Consider the following 16,700-nt stretch of genomic DNA (forward strand, 5'->3'; position numbering starts at 1 on the left):
ACCATGCAGCTCCGCAGGATTCTGTCTCACAGGAGACTGAGCCAGGAAGCACTCACCGCAGGGAAGGGATGCCAAACATGAACACAAGTGCACTGCTTGTTCAAAGAGCCTGACATGGCTGCCCGTGCACCCCACGGAGTCGGGGATGGCGGTGCTACCTGCGCCATGGTCTGTAAGGGAATGCAATAAGCAAGCACAAAGCAGCTGAGTTTAATTTGGATCGAATGAATTAAGCTGCAGGGAGGACTAGCGGAAGGTAAAACAGGCCGAGGGATGCAAGCTGGGAAAGTAACACTGCAGTCAAAGCCCAGCAACACATTTATTTGTATTCTGCTTTTAAGTCTTTACTTCCATTCCACATAACAAGGACTCTGTGTTCCGATATCATTAAACTATTAAATGTCTTAAATTTGTTACAAAGTTTTACAATCCCATGCCAGCCAAGCAAATCAGACAGGTTTTTAGTGCATTTTTAGTCCAATTGTCTTCACCATTTATTTGCCAGAAAGCACCTGATCCCTGCACAAATGAACACAAGAACACAGGACAAAAATGGTTTCTTCTCTAAACTGCTCACAAACATCTGAAAATATACTCAGCTCCACTTTCGCTCTTCCACTTGTTGGGATAGGAAGGCGCTAATTCTCAAAGAATGCTTTATGGTTTAAACATATCACATTTCTCCCGTTTGACACCTCATTCAATGCCACCTCACATCACACTACTAAGCTGCGTCTCCAATCCATCTCTCACTAACACACTCTAATCTCCAGTTTCATACAACAACAATCAACGCAAGAAGAACTGACCTAATAACTCACATATTTTAGTATCAGTTCAACTGTAGATGTTCCATATCTCAGTCTAAGCTGTACTCACCTCCATTGTCCTTTACAAACACCCAAATGGCAAAATACAGCAGAGGCAGACATCTACTGATACCATTTGTTCCCACCTTAAGATTTTACAGCTGAATGAGTGCTTGAGGTATATGTTCCCACTGTGAAGGTGAAAAGATGCAACAGCAAATGTTCTTTTTATGAAAACTGTCCATTTTGAATGTAGATTTTATGTTTCGCAACGGTTTTACAAGGCTGTCCTTCAGAGTATCCCGTCCTTTGGTCTACTTTAAACATGCGCAGCCTGGATCAGAATAAGTTGTGGCGCATGTTCAGTATGGCGAGTAAGGTCATTGGGTGTGACCAGATGTCAGCTGCTCAGTTGTGTAAGGACCTCATTCTGATTAAGCCAGACCGCATCCTCAATGACCCGGCTCACCCTCTGCACAAAAGGTTCCAACTAAGCTGTCGGGGCAATGGAAGGATTCTGCTGAGGAAAATAAGAACAGCTACTGTAGGTTTAGGAAGCCTTTTGTTCCTTTAGTAATTAGACAGTACACAAACATAGGAACTGTTGGTATTTTGGTCTGGGCTATGTGGAATGGTAATATGTTTGCATACTATATATATATATATATATATATATATATATATATATATATATATATATGCGCACAAACATAGTATTTAAGAGTGTGCATGCCAGCATGTGCTAGAGTAGGTGTGCCACAGAGTGGGCTGTAATATAAGAGGAGGTGGGGTGGGTATAATGAAAATTCATATTTGCTTTAGACTTAAAATTAATATTTATATCAATCTTTATATTTATCTGTTTTATGATGACTGTTTTGTGTATCTTTGTTTATCTGCACCTTGACCACCTGAATTCTCTATTTGGGAAAATAAAGTTGACCTAGTAAGTCCGATAAAACCGTGTGTGCGTGCGTGCGTGCGTGTACTTAATCATTACATCTATTCAACAAGCATAAACATGTAGAGAAGTAGAAAGTGAGATGTTAATATGCTCTGTTGCAAAAACATCCACCTTGTATTGTGGAAGTTAATTAGTTGATTGATGGGCGATTGTGGAGCTACAAGCATGTGTCGCACGAATACAGTTTGTATAAGTGCAATGGCCAATTGGGAAACACCAAAACTGGCGTCATCACACTCAGTCCATGCAACAGTGGAAAGTCATCACTCAGTGACTCAGCGACAGAACTTCCACGTCCTAGTCCCCGCGGTCCAGCCAAACACCATCTCTCAAACGCAGGCAAGCCCTCTAAACAATTATTTGGCTCAAATCTCCAGTCACAGCCACATTTCCATGTAAAGCAGCCCCTTTTCTTTTATAATTCCTGTGATGGAGAGGCATCACAGACACAACACAGCCGTAAGAAACTTTTGTACTGGATTGTGAGGACATCCCTGCCAGCAGCGATGTGCTGCTCTGTCAGCCAAACTCTGATTAAGTCCCAGCAGTGGAGTAATGAGCACAGCGCTGCACCGTTAGTCACTGAGACGAGATCGACGCACACAGGAGCATATGTGAGAGCAGAACACACAAGCACACACAGACACACAGGGATTTGTGCTGAGCCTCTCTCTCAGTTGAATCGCTGGCCCTGATTAAACAAACTAAAGCCAAACACCCCCGCCCTGTCAGCAGCAGCACTGCAGGCCACAGCATGAATAAGAAATGAAAAGCAAAATACTAAGGATGACTGTGCTCTGTGGCAAATCCTGTCATGGGTTAAAATAAGATTTAAAAAAAAAATGCACAAAACACGAGCACTGCTAACAAGTCTTGCCACAAAGCAAAGTAGGCACCAAGTAGGTCAGTAAATGATGTTGAACGATGGAGCGTCTGGTGTGTTTGTCATCTATTCCCTTCAGCGAGTTAATCCAAACACTTGATGAAGACCACTGTGTCAGACAGTTGTTTAGCTAAAAAAAAAGGTCAGTCTTAGGTGCTTAAATCTCTCTTTTTTCATTAAATGAATTTGACTCTTTCCAGCAAGTGTTGAAATTCCTGCTTTCAAAGAATGCTGCAAGAAGTGCACACATGGGATCAAGTTCTTACCAAAATGCCTTGATCCTCTGCTCTTTGTTATCTGACATTTTTAACCTTTATTGGTTTACGGTGACTTGCACGTCATGAATGCCTGGAAAATGGATACCAATGTACATTTTAATACTGAATACAGAAATGAACGGAGTTGTGTTTTGACTCAACAGTAGCACACAATACTTAAGGTAACAAAAGTCTTGTATCCCTCAAGTGCTACCAGGAATTTCACGTCTTAACATGTCAACTTGCAGCCAACCTGCCCATCTAACACAGTGCTATCTGATCAACCTGTCTTTAATTTGTTCTGCCTTTTATTGGACTCCAGGACCCATAATCACATGGTTGTCTGATTTATGAAATGAAAATAAGTCAGCACATTCTGTATGAACAACATGAACAAGCCAATGGCCAAATGAACACATCCTGACGGTGTAGCCTAAACATGTTCAGCAAATATTTAACACATTTGGAAGAAAAATTATTTAATAAACAACTGCCTACCTTATATTTCTCTGTTATCAAATAATCCATCACATTATCCATTTGTTGAGCTTGCAATCCCTAACATCAAAGAAAGCATGGTTTTTGTGGGTAGCATTTGAATTATGACTGACAGTTAAAAACAGATAGACTGCTGTTTTTGCTTGGTCTGGTCCATTTTGGCAGGGGCCACTGAAGCAATCCCCCCACCCTGCACTGGATCGTATTGAATGATTGACCCACTCCATGCGGTGAAATACAGTGTTTGCTCTGGACAAATTGGACAAAACAAAGTTGTGATGACCAGAGAAGCAACCTTCTGCATCCATATCCTGTTGCAGATTTATCTGTAGTAGATTTCCTGAAAATGACAGCCCAGACCTCGCCAAAAGTGGACTGGCCCTACTGGCTTTTGCCCTTATATACCAGATGGCTTGTCCCAGCCCAGGCTGATAAACATAATCATTTCATCTCATTTTGACTAGTGACTGATAAATCTCCTGTACTCTAAATCCTTTTCTAAATCACAGTAGCAGAGAGATACTATCTTGTATTAGAGGCACCCATAAAGAAACTTATGAAAACATCTTTAGCAATGGTTCATTTAAAGGTGAACATACAGAAATGTACAGATTTTTGGGAACTCATGTGTAAGAGGCTTCTAAGGTTGGATGCAGAATTGCATTTAAGTGACTGTGCAGACAGTGGTGCTGTGTTCAGTCCTACCTGGACCTGCTCACCCCGAACAGATGAGTCGCCCAGCAGCGGCTCGGCGGGCGGCGTGTTAATTGTAACAGACTTTTCTGAGCGGCTGTCTTTACTGCGGGTCTTGTGGCGGTCCCGGCTTCGCTCCCTGAAAAACAAAGCAAAAGCAAAAATCATGGTAAATGTAGTACGGATGTTGCATTAAAGAGCTACTAGTACACAAGCACGTACTCATCATGTACTCATCACAAGGAACCCATTACAAACATAAAGTTTAAGGTGCTTCTTGTCAGACAAACAATCCAAAAACCCAAAGGTAGACCATTAGACCAACTAAAACAGTCAGTTTTAATATTTAGGAAGTCGAAACAGCAAGACCTTTGCATCGACTAAACGTTTTATCTCTACAGAAAACTGTTTCCAAGGCTAAACAACAAGACCACCGGGCAATTGTATGCCTCTGCCAACCAGTCAAGTTGCAGTTCATATTACATCATATGTCCAGACTCATATGCAGCCATGACAGTAGATAATGCTTCAAATATGGATGTTGCTGCAAAGAGGCCACACACCAATTCTGAAACGTGGATGACACAATCACCACAGTTTCAAGGATTCGTGTCACCAATTAAGTATTCTACCAAATGGTGGGAATCTCCTTAGTAATAGTATAGATATTATTGGTAAACAAAAACAACTAGGCAGTTCATCCTTGCATTTAAATGGTTTGTGCCTAAAGTGAAGAAATTCCCTCTAGGCGTTACTGAGATATTGGGACGGACAACCCAAAAACATAACGCCTCCAGCCACGGCTGTCGCTGGTGCGGAGGCATTAAAATATCCTTGTATGGGAAATGTAGGATCCAATGGTTTTAGCACTTTAACCAGACCAGGAACTAAAAATCATGAGCCTTTGCTACTTTGATTTAAAAAATATATATATATTACAGCATTTGGTGAGTGAGTGACCCTTTAAGAACCAAATATGAATGTATTTTTGATGTTCTTTCTTCAGTCACTGAAGTCAGTCCTTGTTTCTGACCTGTAGCCCCGGGTAGAGTGTGTGCCCCATTTAGGCTGAGTCCTTAGCAGCGGCATGGGTTCAAATCTGACCAGTGGCTCTTTGCTGCATATCATCCCCTCTCTCTCCCCCCTTTCCTGTCTAACGCACACACACACGCATGCACGCACGTACACATTATGTGAAAGGAGGTGGCTGCTGTTTGAGTCAGATAAGACCAGAGGAGCTCACTGGGTTTCAGTCTCCATCTAATTTCCCTTGACTAAAGCCCATGTAAACTCTGCCCCACAAACCCCTCCCTCTACATCTGACCTTCCTCACTCTACATCTGACCTTCCTCACTCTATCCACCCCCTCGTCCCTCTATCACTCTCCCTACATGGCCCTTTGCCCATATGAGCTCCATTAGCCAGACTGACCTGCTGCACTTATAGACCTAATCCTGCACAGAGCTTCAATAGCGGGTCTCCACATCCTTAGCCCAGCATCACCATCGCCACATGGCAGGGTGCCCACTCTGCAGCTCTGTTACCACATAAAAGCTCAACAGTCCCAGTTAATCCCCCATGCGTTTCCCTCCTCCGGATTCTGACATCTTGGACATACATACAGTATTTTATGGCACAAATCGAAATGCTGCAGAACCGATTACACGCAAATGCAAAATGCAAAGTTAAATTTGTCTGGCAGCAGTTGTATTTCCCAGCTGAATGAGAGACAGACACCAGAACCAAGGCAGTCAGATCTCAGATAGATATTACAAGCTGACAATGCTCTAAGGAGATTACTTAGACAAACATTTTGGACATCAGGTGAATGAAAGAGACATCATGCAGTTCTTGTTCACGTCGGAAGAAGACAAAAGACATTTATAGATGCTGTTGTGCATAATAATCATTTTCTGAACCTTTTCAAAGTCACACACAAAAAAATGACAAAGACAAAAAGTTGGAATAATGAAAGTCTTACACAGCTGAATACGATCTAGTGCCCATTAACAATTGCCTTATGCTGAAGGGAAAAATCACAACTGGCCCTACATAACTACTTTCTCCCACAATAACAATTCATAACCATCATTTACAGGATATCCTGCCTGCAAGGGTAACAGTGGAATCAGTATGATTGACAGCAGTGGAACGGTTACAGTCTAACAGAGTTAGCACTGGTTGGATGAAAGTGTTTTGATTAAAGGGTGTTAACCAGCATGATTTCCACCTCTATTCTTGTACTTCCCTTGAATGAGGACACGATTTCCTACAGAAAACCCCACAGCAACTTAAGTTTCAAATCTGCACAGAGGGAGAGAGAGAGCTCATTTCTCTCACGGACAGAGTGACTGACATATTCTTGTCTGATGAATCCAGGAGATTAGGTTGACGTAAGCCCTTAAATATATTACAGCTATCATTATTACTTTAAATATTATTATAGCTATAATCATCCCTGTAGAAATGATTACTCCAGTGGGAGTGAGTGTCAGTCAGAGGCTGTCACTGATTGTGATTATTAATTGGGGAGGAGAGGGAACAGGGAGGAGGCTGGGAGGAGCAGCAGGGCTCACAAAGCCGTGATCCTACTTCAAAGTCATCAGCAGAATAAGAAGCGGCTCTGGGGGAAAAGAAAAGCAAAGGTAACAACTACAGTCAGTAAAGAGCAGAGTGTAGCAGAAGGTTGTGTTAAAAAGAAGAATAAACTCTACAACTTTAAAAAAGATATTTGGGATGAAAGTTGCATTTAAGGGTCTGTCAGATGTCTGGTGGATGTATCCTTATCCTGTGGATAACTGGACTAATGTGACTAAAGGAGGTCCTGTTAAGGTACTTTACAACTATTGAGAGAGGTTGTGTTCTTACTGTGACCAGAGAACAGTGGAGACAGAGCTGCACTTCAGAGGTCCAAGCAGCCATTATCCACCAACACAAAAATAATAAAAATCTTCCCAGGTTTGCTCTATCCAAGCAACTTGGAGAGACTACCTGTCCTACTGGGAGGGAGGGAGGGAGGGAGGGAGGGAGGGAGGGAGGACTGCTGCAGACTGACAGCAAAATCAATGTAGCAGCCGGCTATGATCTCCGCAACTTTGTGAGCCCTTCTTACATCTCACAGCTCCGTCTCAAATAATGGCAAATAATGAATCATCTGTAGAATTTATTTATATCATGTGTTATTTGCATCCTTTTTTTTCTGCCCTATTGTGATGCATCTTTGTATTTTATGCACTCATTCCAATAAAGTCACTTAAATTGAAAGTGCATTTTTGTCACGTTCATCAAACACATCAGTTAGACCTCATCCTAAAAGCCTTTTCTCCAGCATAAATGCATTATCATACTTCATAGTTACAGGATCTACATACACTGATTCATAAAAGCAAAACAAGAGCAACGCTGTTTCTTTATTTTTCTTCAATCATTTATCAAAAGGCAAAGCAGTCAGTGTTTACATCTGCCCAAATAATCTCACTGACAGTGATACTTTAACTGGAAAACAAATGACTAATATTTCTACTGATCTCACCTACACAGCCCTCTTTCTCTCTGACTGCAAAGCAGTATGGGAAATCAGAAACCAGTAACTGAATAAGGAATCAGTGAAGCAAACTGAAGGAGAGAACAAATTACAATCTTACTAATCCTACTGTACATCTAAGGGACGGTCCATGGTGTCCTCAGATAAATCAGAGGGGTCACACAATGATCAAAAGAATGACATAAATATGTATTCATTTGGAGGTTGGGGTACAAACTAAGCCATAAGAATGACAAAATATGTGTCACACAGAACTATGTTTTATTATTTTGTGTTTTATTTCTTTTGTGAATTACTTCAGGCCTTTTCTAAAAATCCTTCAAATGTAACCGATGGAAAACCCCTCTTTGATTAAAATTCCTATAACCCATATCCACATTAAGATAACTTGCAATGAGGAGTCACAACAAGTTGTTCATTTTAAGATCAGGAACCACTGGCTTACAATAAACAACGTGTGAATGTGTGTCTGTACACACGGAATGTGTAATGTCCATTTGTGTATCCCAGCAAAGTATGATACATTGCAAACAGAAGGTAAAGCAACACCTGGATCTCAGCATGCTGGCGAGACTACAGATGTGTAAGAAAAGAAATGTGCAAACGATGGAGTCATACCTCAAATTGTGAACAACAGCATTTTGAAATGTGCAATTGTGAATGTACCTCGAGGAAATGCAGAGGCGAGCAGACCTGTTGGCAGCCAGGGAGTGGCTGGAACAGATCGGCCTCTGTCTACCAGCCTCTCCCCTCCCCCAGTCCCAGTCCGCTTTCTCATTCTCCCTTTAGCATGCTTCTGGGGTGATCGCACCGTGTTGAAACCTCGCTCCACACCCGTCTACCCACCCACCCACCCACCCACCCCAACACACACCCCCACAGCCCCACAGCCCCACAACCCCACACATACACACACCTTCTCCACTCCCTTCCCACATCCTCTTTCTGCCTCATTAACATGCAGCCGGCTCGTTTGTATTCCAACAGCGTGCTGTGCTATGATTTGATTAATGGAATGTGACTTCCAGCGTGGATCCCTGAAACGGGTATTGCTTTTTTGGAACAGTGAGGATGGGAAGGAAGGGAGGAGGGGAATGAGTCCTGTGAGGGGCAGAGATGCCTGGCGAGCTGGGGCAGAGTCCTGCCAATTAGGCTCTGGAAGCACCGTTTCCATCTAACACCTGAGGATGAGTGTGGGGCTGTGGTCGCAATCTCCACCTCACACAGAGCGAGAGCAATAGTGGGACGCTATTGGAGAAGTAGAGCCAACTAGCATGGAACTACACACTGTCTATGGACCATTTTGTTCTCTCTGTGGTTGGCAGGGCAAACGCGGGCGCCTGTGTGCCACACAGCGTTGTGTCAGTGCAGCCATCTGAGCCAAGGCACTGGTGGAGGACTCAAGCTCGGCCAAATGGGTAGAGGCATGAGGCCAAATAAAAACTGACCGACCAACCACTCACTCCGTCAAGAACTTAGATTTTCTATTTAAATCAATAATACATTTCCCTTAAAAATATTAAGCTTAATAGGTCCAACAAGTAAGATTTTAATCCTTTTGGTGATAATAATTGTAACTTGACTCATAATAATAATCATTAGTATTCAGAGTGTTTGTTTTTCTGTTAAGTTATGTCAGATTTTTAAGGAGTATTTTATGTAAGTATTCCGACTAATTAAGAAAAAATAAATAACTTTTTATGGTCAACTTACAAATCTATATAGAATGTATATAAAACATCTCCTTCAAGAGGCCTACGTTCAGAAACCTCCAAATGTAATTGTAATTGTGAATGAATTAGTTTAAATGACTCACTCAGTCCCATGTGAATGCAGTATGCTGCCCTATAATTGGAGTTACACCAATCAAAAGAAGCAATTTTCCACATGAGCAGCTGCTAATATGAGATTTGCAATTTCATATTCATTTAAGTACTTAAAATTGACAGAGTGTAGGAGCCATCTTTATGAAACTATTGAGAGACAAAACTGAAGTAAAATGACTCAACTCCAAAATTGTGCACCACAGAATATATTGGGAAAAAACAAACTGCATGTTGTCTCATTTTTTGGCAGGAAGTAACGTCCACGGACAGAGCTGGAACTAGGCAATCCCAATTAATCACTACAAAATTTAAATCTTGATTCACCCTGTTCACAATTAGATTTTTTAATACTTGAATCCTTAAATTACTTTGATTCTGATTTAATTTTACGAGCCGACTGCATCACAAAACGCTTTTACTTCCTTCTGTGAGTTTTAACCAGACTGTATAAAATAGGTTTTAAAGTGCTGCAGTGCTATCCCTTCTCTTCATTGAAGCCTCTCTGTTCACAGGCTTGTGGCGATACGCAAAGTGCTATAGGTGCCAAAAAACAAATCTATGTGTGTTACTGCCATTTTGAGTTGTTTTGTCATGGTTCATGTGTGCAACAAACATTACCATTTGTGAGAAAAAAAGCAGAGAATCAGGATTTAGATTCTAAGCAACAACAAAAAAATCATGATTCATATTTTCCCTGAATCCTGCAGGCCTAGCTGCTACGATTCCATTACTTAAGAAGCTGCGGACCTTTAATTTGGCAATATCTTGGACCCAAGTTAAGATATGTTTGACACAGGACAAGGGCAAAAACACAGCTATGAGAGGGAAATAGTCCATGGTAAATAAATGGAAATGGACTGTTCTTATATAACAACTACTCAAAGTTCTTTTACATTGTACAAGAACCATTCACCATTCACACACTGTGGAAGAGGCTGCCATTCAATGTGCTACCTGCTTATCAGATAAAAAACACTCACACACATTTACACTCCGATGACACAGCATTGGGGGCAACTCGGGGTTCAGTCTCCTGACCAAGGTCACTTCACCATGGGACTGCAGGGCCAGGGATCGACCGCTCTCCCACCGAGGCGTTGCTGCCCGTGGTCTGTTAATAAAAACCTGAGCAAATTTCCTCCCATCCTTCTAGTATATTCAGACAAATTGAGTTTAAGATGGCCTCCCAAATCATGCATACATACAAATGCAACCACAAGATCATGTTACTGTGTGTAATTATTCCTATGTGATGGTGCTCCCACATTCCTGCATCTGTTCCGTGCATCAGTGTAATTAGACTAAAGCAATCCAGAACTGCCTCACGCGTGGCATCCCTCGGCATAAAAAGATTACCTGTAGAAGTTGATGACAAGGGCTTTAAAAGGCAACAATTTTTGATATCAAATTAGAGGCCAGCCGGTGGTTTTGGCACAGTCACGGTAGGAGCGGAGCAGCAGAGGAGCGGGATATGCACTTGGCGGGTAATGCCCATATGTTCCTTTCCAATTTGCTGTCACTCACTTGAAAGGCTTCAGAAACAGAAGGGAGAAAAGGCGCTCCCACCGCTACCCACTAACCTCTCCCCCTTATCTTTGATTCTAACCGTAGCAAGACTTTTGCTCAGCGTAACTTTGAGCTACAAGGGCACATTCCTGCCCCGGGGAATGGGGAACAAGTGATACGCCTGCGCCTACCCATCCTTAAAGAGCGGCCAGGAATCCATTTAAGAAGGGGGGAGGAGGGTGGGGGGAGGCGATACAGAGAAGAGGTCAAGAGCGAACAAGAAAGGGGCAGCTGCTGCATTCATATCGCGTCAGACACATGGGAGCAAAAAATGAGCAAGGGTATGATGAGGGAAGGCAGAGTAAAGAGATAAAGGCAAACATAGTGTGAAGGAGTAAGACAGGAACAGAAGGTGGCTAACAATAGGGCTGTGCAATTTATTGAAATCAGAATAGCGATTACAATTTTGGCTTCTACTGATCACAAAATCTGACCAATCAAGAAAAAACACTATTTTGCACATTAGGTTTTGCAGGTAAACTCTTATTTTCTCGTGTGTTCTAAATGGGGAAAGAAAAATAAAACGGGGGAAGAAGTCGGGGTAATTTCACAGTTCATGGTGTTTCACTGTTGATTTGATTAACTGTTTCACTGTTTTTTAAGTTCAATAGATCATCTCATCATCAACATCTCTCCAAAAGACATAGAGTAATCGGGTCAAATAGTCCTGATTTCAGTATTGACCAGACACAATCGCCATGATGTCTTTTTCCTGTAATCCAGCAACTCTAACCGCCAACATGGGACATAAAGTTCCTTAAACGGCAACAGGTGACAGTGAGAGTGGGGGGCGGCAAGGGGGGATCTGAGAAAGATATATGGCGAACAAGCAAGAGGGGGCCCGTCAGTGACAAGGGAGGGGCTGTTCTGGAACAAGAGCCTTCTCTCCCATACCCTCATCTCATCCCCTCTCAGGCTCTCAACGGGTCTGCTGAGCCATCATTCAGTCAGCCCTCTTCAGCACCTGTCCCCTGCTGCCTTCCTGAGGCTTGTCAGCCGCAGCCATTTCACTGCTGACAGACTAATGCAAGCTGTGGGCTCCACACATGCTCGGCCAGAGAGGAAGACAGAGATACACAGGAGGTGGGATCAGAGGGTGGACATGCGTAGGGAAAGGAAGGTAAAGGTAGTGGAAATCTATTCATAAGAAAGGGAATAAAGATAACCGACTGGTTAATTCTGTCAATTAGTCAATTATTTGGTTAGTCTATGCAATGTCATTCCAAGTAATATGTTTATGATATGTCTAAAATGGAGATTAAGTATGCAAAAATTAAACAAGACACACAACCACAAAACAAAGCAAGATACTGTTCTATAGGGTTGTTTGTTCCCTATATGACAGATGGCAGAAGCAACTTTAGGCAATATTTTAGTGTTCTGAAATCCAACTCTTTTCCTCCAGAATTTATAACATTACAGATGTGCAAAGAAAGAGAAGAGCTATTTCAAGTGTCCCTGGTTTCAGAAGTAAAAGTCCCTTTTTCCTATAGATGGTGTTACGTGACTCACGTAACTTGACTTCTTTGACTTGAATGGACATAGACACAAAATAAAAAAAGATCAAGGTCCTTCTACCCTTTTCCAACAACTCAATCCAATGTGAGCCAAGTTCAGCAGATAAAAGTGCTTACTGACCCTCTTGTGTTCGCAATTGAAGGATTTGTGTGACATTTAAAACAATATATACAGTAACTTAATGGGTATTAAAAGAGAATAAAGAAGAAGCATGATTCTGAGCTGAATCATCGGTACAAAAGATAAACTAAATATGTTACAACATATCTGGTTATTTGAGGAAACAGTTGAAGGTGAAAACCAGCGTATCAAACTTCATGTCCCAAGGTGCATTTCAGCAATGAACATTCAATCACAAAGCTTATATGACATGAGCCCCAAACAAGAAAAACTGATTTTACAATTGAACTACTAGTTTACTAGTTGTACGTTTGTCATTTTTACTTGATAAATGACACTTATCAACCTTCGTTTTAGATAAGCACTTGAGTGATTAGTCAACTACGTGTTACAACAGATATATACACTTGGTCTTCTTTAGAATGGTCAAAGTCCAAGTTCAGCTTCCAAACAGTTGCCTTGGCCCTGGTAGGGATTTGGTGATTAAAAAAGGACACTATGACCAGTTCTCTCCAGCTGCAGAGACAGGAGGAAACAGAACTATTGATAAAGGAGTTAGTCTTACCCATGCCTGTGGGATCCCCGGGAGCGGCCAGAGTAGTAGGAATAGCCCGAGTAGGTGGACTCTGTGTCCATGGCGATGCGGTCCTGCCCAGGAAGCTGGGCTCTGGGCGAAGCAGAGGCTGCTTGGCGGGACCGCTGGCAGACGCAGCGGAACCTCGTGCACGGTGTTGTTGAGCTAGAGGCGATCAATCGGCTCACTCAAGAGGCTGACAGAGGTGGCGACCTGTCGGCAGTCAGGCTTGAAAGCGACCCTGGGGGCGCCCGGTGAGGAAGCATCAACCTGGAGGGGAGCAAGGGGGAGGGGAGAGACAGACGGGAAATTTGAATTCAAAATGGGAAATGTCTGGGAAACTTGCCCACATCTGACTGTTAGGGACAGGAGGAGCCAAGAAGACAGAGAGTGTCTGACAGGGAATAAACATTACACAATTAATCATTCAAGTCACAAGCTTTGTTCATCACATTTCTTTTTATATCATTTAGTATTTGTTAGCACCCCACATACATGAAGTACATACCCAGATCTTCTGGCTACAAACCTGCAGTGACAACACTACGTTATAGGCAGCTCTCAGGAGGTTGTAGCTGAGCGTTCCAGATAAAAGAAACACTGCTACCGTGAAGCAGCAATTTGCTCTTATTCCCATACAGCTGACAACTGTTGCTCGGAGGCAATTTTAAATGTCTGACACACAGCAAACTATTTAAGCTTGACGCTGGCGCGTTGAGAAGACAAAAACAGCGACAGCGTGGTGAAGATAAAAGCCTCTCTTTCACAGGAGAAGTTCAATAAGATGGAGGTGTTGCCAGTTTGGGAGCGAGTCTCAGGGAGTTGTGACATATAAATAGGAAGAAATTCACAGAACTGTTCCAATCCACGTGTCCTCGTTCTACCTACATGTCATTACTTTTGATAAACAGTTGATTGTATCAGTATACGGTATGCATGTTAGATTTTCATTACTTCGCTCCCGGGTGTCACAGCAGTAATGCACTACCAATCCTGACAAAATTAACTGCTTGTGGCTAGGACATGCTTCATTTGTATGTCAAATAAAGCATGTCAAATATAATGAAACTTTCTAATGAAACAGTGAAGCATTACGTTATGTCTATACAGACACTTCTACTCAACCCCAGGATCCATTTGTTAAGAAGCGTGGATAACATTTTCAATCAAACTAAGGACTGAAGAAATGCTGTTGTATCTAGAGCAGCTGGCCAAAATATTGATCTTATATTAAGATTGTGATATGAGACGGGATATCATCTTAGATTTTGGATATTGTAATATGGTCTAAGTGTTGTCTTTTCCTGGTTTTAAAGGCTGCATTAGAGTAAAGTAATTCACTTTATTGAGTCATTTACTGAACTTACCAGACTGTTGTAACTGTTCTATTATTGGCCTTTACCCACTTAGTCATTATATCCACATTACTGATGATTATTTATCAAAAATCTCATTGTGTAAATATTTTGTGCAAGCACACTACAATATCGTTGCAGTATCGATATCGAGGTATTTGATAAATATAGTGTAGTATAGCAAAAATATAGTGATATTTGATTTTCTCCATATGATGATATTGCTCCATATCACCAAGCCCTAGTTTCATTTTATTTTATTTCTAGCCGTCGACTAAAATATATATATATATATATATATAGCGGAAGCACGTCAAACACCAGAAATCTAATCTATTCCAGTTTTGATTCATTCATTTGCAGTTTCAGCCATTTATCAAGTCAAAACATAAAACGATGCCAGCTGATTACAGTGTCACAGAGTCCCTTGTTCTTCCTTGATTTGACATATCATTACATATCTGAGAGTGGAACCCAATAGCCTGTGGTTCTTCAACTTCACAAAAAACAGAAAACACATGTGGATGCTATCCATAATATATAGATTTGAAGATTGAAACTGCAATCTTACAGTTAAAAATTAAAATGTATAGATGAATTGTTATAGAATGAATCATGATTTATTACCCTCTGTGCAACATTCCTGTCTGACACAACTAAAGGCTACAGTTTAGAAATGTGAACATCAACATAACACAAACTTCTATGATGCATACTTAACCGTCAGTTAAGATAAAGAAATGCATGCAACATCACATACTGTACTTTACATGGATTTAACTAAAGCCTTTTAAATTTCACCAGCTGAAGCAATGCTTTCATCCAAAGCATTTAATAATTTCCTTAATGGTTATTGGTGGCTGTTACAGGGGAATTGCGTTGGGTGATGGACCTACAATAAGTCATTTCCAGTAAAACCAGTCTTTTCCCCCCCCCGAGGATCAACGTGCAGTAAAAACACTGATGCCATCATTTGCAGACGCAGAAGCCAACTCAAGCATCAAATAGTTTGTAATACCAAAACAAGCCACAGATTAATTGCATGTAGGGTCCCTGGAGCAGGTGGAGGGTTTAAAGACTGCATCAAGGGGGAACAGCGACGATGATCAGAGGACGTTTGTTGAGAGCCCTTGATTTGGTATGGTCGGGGATCGTCAGCCAAGATGGTTATATGGCAAAATAAAAGATCAGAGTTGTTTGAATGAGATACATTTGGCTCAAAGACTCTACACACATTTTTGATGAACTGCACAAAGGGAAAGAAGAGAAAAGTGAGTCATGGGTAGCTTGGGGCATGCTATAAACATGTAGTATGTATCATACCTGGATGACACACAGACAGCTCTGGGTGTGATTAAAAATGTGAAGTGTGAAATACATGTATTTAAAACTTAAAAAGACCTAAATCAAATTTCTGCTCAGATAACACTCAGTTCCCTATACACATACACTTTGAGCCAGCCCGCCTACACATGCCATTTAACACCCATAAACCCTATGGAGAGGGGGATAGAAAAGCTGATATTAACCAGAGGGCTCTCTCAAACACCATCTTTTTTAGCGTTACATGACTTAAAGTTATCCATCTACAGTATTTTAGGGAAAGCACAAACAAATTCCAATTTTCAAATATCTGTATCCATCATCCAGTGTGCTTTAAACACTTTCCTATGCCCTCTTACATACCACCCCTCTGTCCTGACATGGTCTGATGCTGCAGTACTCCTTGGTCGAAACCTGCACTCAAACTCTCCGGCCAGGCTTCCAGCACTAAAGATTTATGGCTGATTTATGACTCTAGTCGCCTTAAAAGGTGGTGAGAACCTGAGCAAACCCTCATTCACAAGACATCTCTGTTTTTCTGTATTAACAACTCCACGAAAAGAAAGAAAGAGTCCCTTATCCAGATTTAGAGCACGTACTGCAATCCTTATCTGCCACTTGGAGGGAAACACACTTCACTTGGACCAAAAATACACTGTGGCACAAATTATCTAGTATGACCCAGTTCTGTGGTGTCGGCACATCTGTGAGTGGCTGGGGTGTGTGTGTGTGTGTGTGTGTGTGTGTGTGTGTGTGTGTGTGTGTGTGTG

The 16,700-nt window shown here is 41.7% G+C and overlaps 1 protein-coding gene across 8 annotated transcripts in view; it reads right to left on the reverse strand.

Moving 5' to 3' along the window:
* The window catches only part of LOC117939270 (vang-like protein 1), a 44,795-nt gene that overhangs the window by 22,145 nt on the left and 5,950 nt on the right, over positions 1-16,700 (reverse strand). For 6 of the 8 annotated variants that reach the window (XM_034864474.1, XM_034864475.1, XM_034864477.1 and 3 more), the window contains 2 exons: positions 13,244-13,522; positions 4,117-4,243 (listed from right to left, as the gene is read on the reverse strand). In XM_034864474.1, coding sequence (XP_034720365.1) covers positions 4,117-4,243; positions 13,244-13,314 — 198 coding nt within the window. In that variant the 5' untranslated portion in view covers positions 13,315-13,522. Of the gene's footprint in view, positions 1-879; positions 1,139-3,411; positions 3,519-4,116; positions 4,244-13,243; positions 13,523-16,700 lie in introns of those variants that run through there. The other 2 variants (XM_034864482.1, XM_034864483.1) reach the window with 2 other exon arrangements.

This window comes from Etheostoma cragini, chromosome 24 (assembly GCF_013103735.1).
Source record: "Etheostoma cragini isolate CJK2018 chromosome 24, CSU_Ecrag_1.0, whole genome shotgun sequence".
Lineage (NCBI taxonomy): Eukaryota > Metazoa > Chordata > Actinopteri > Perciformes > Percidae > Etheostoma > Etheostoma cragini.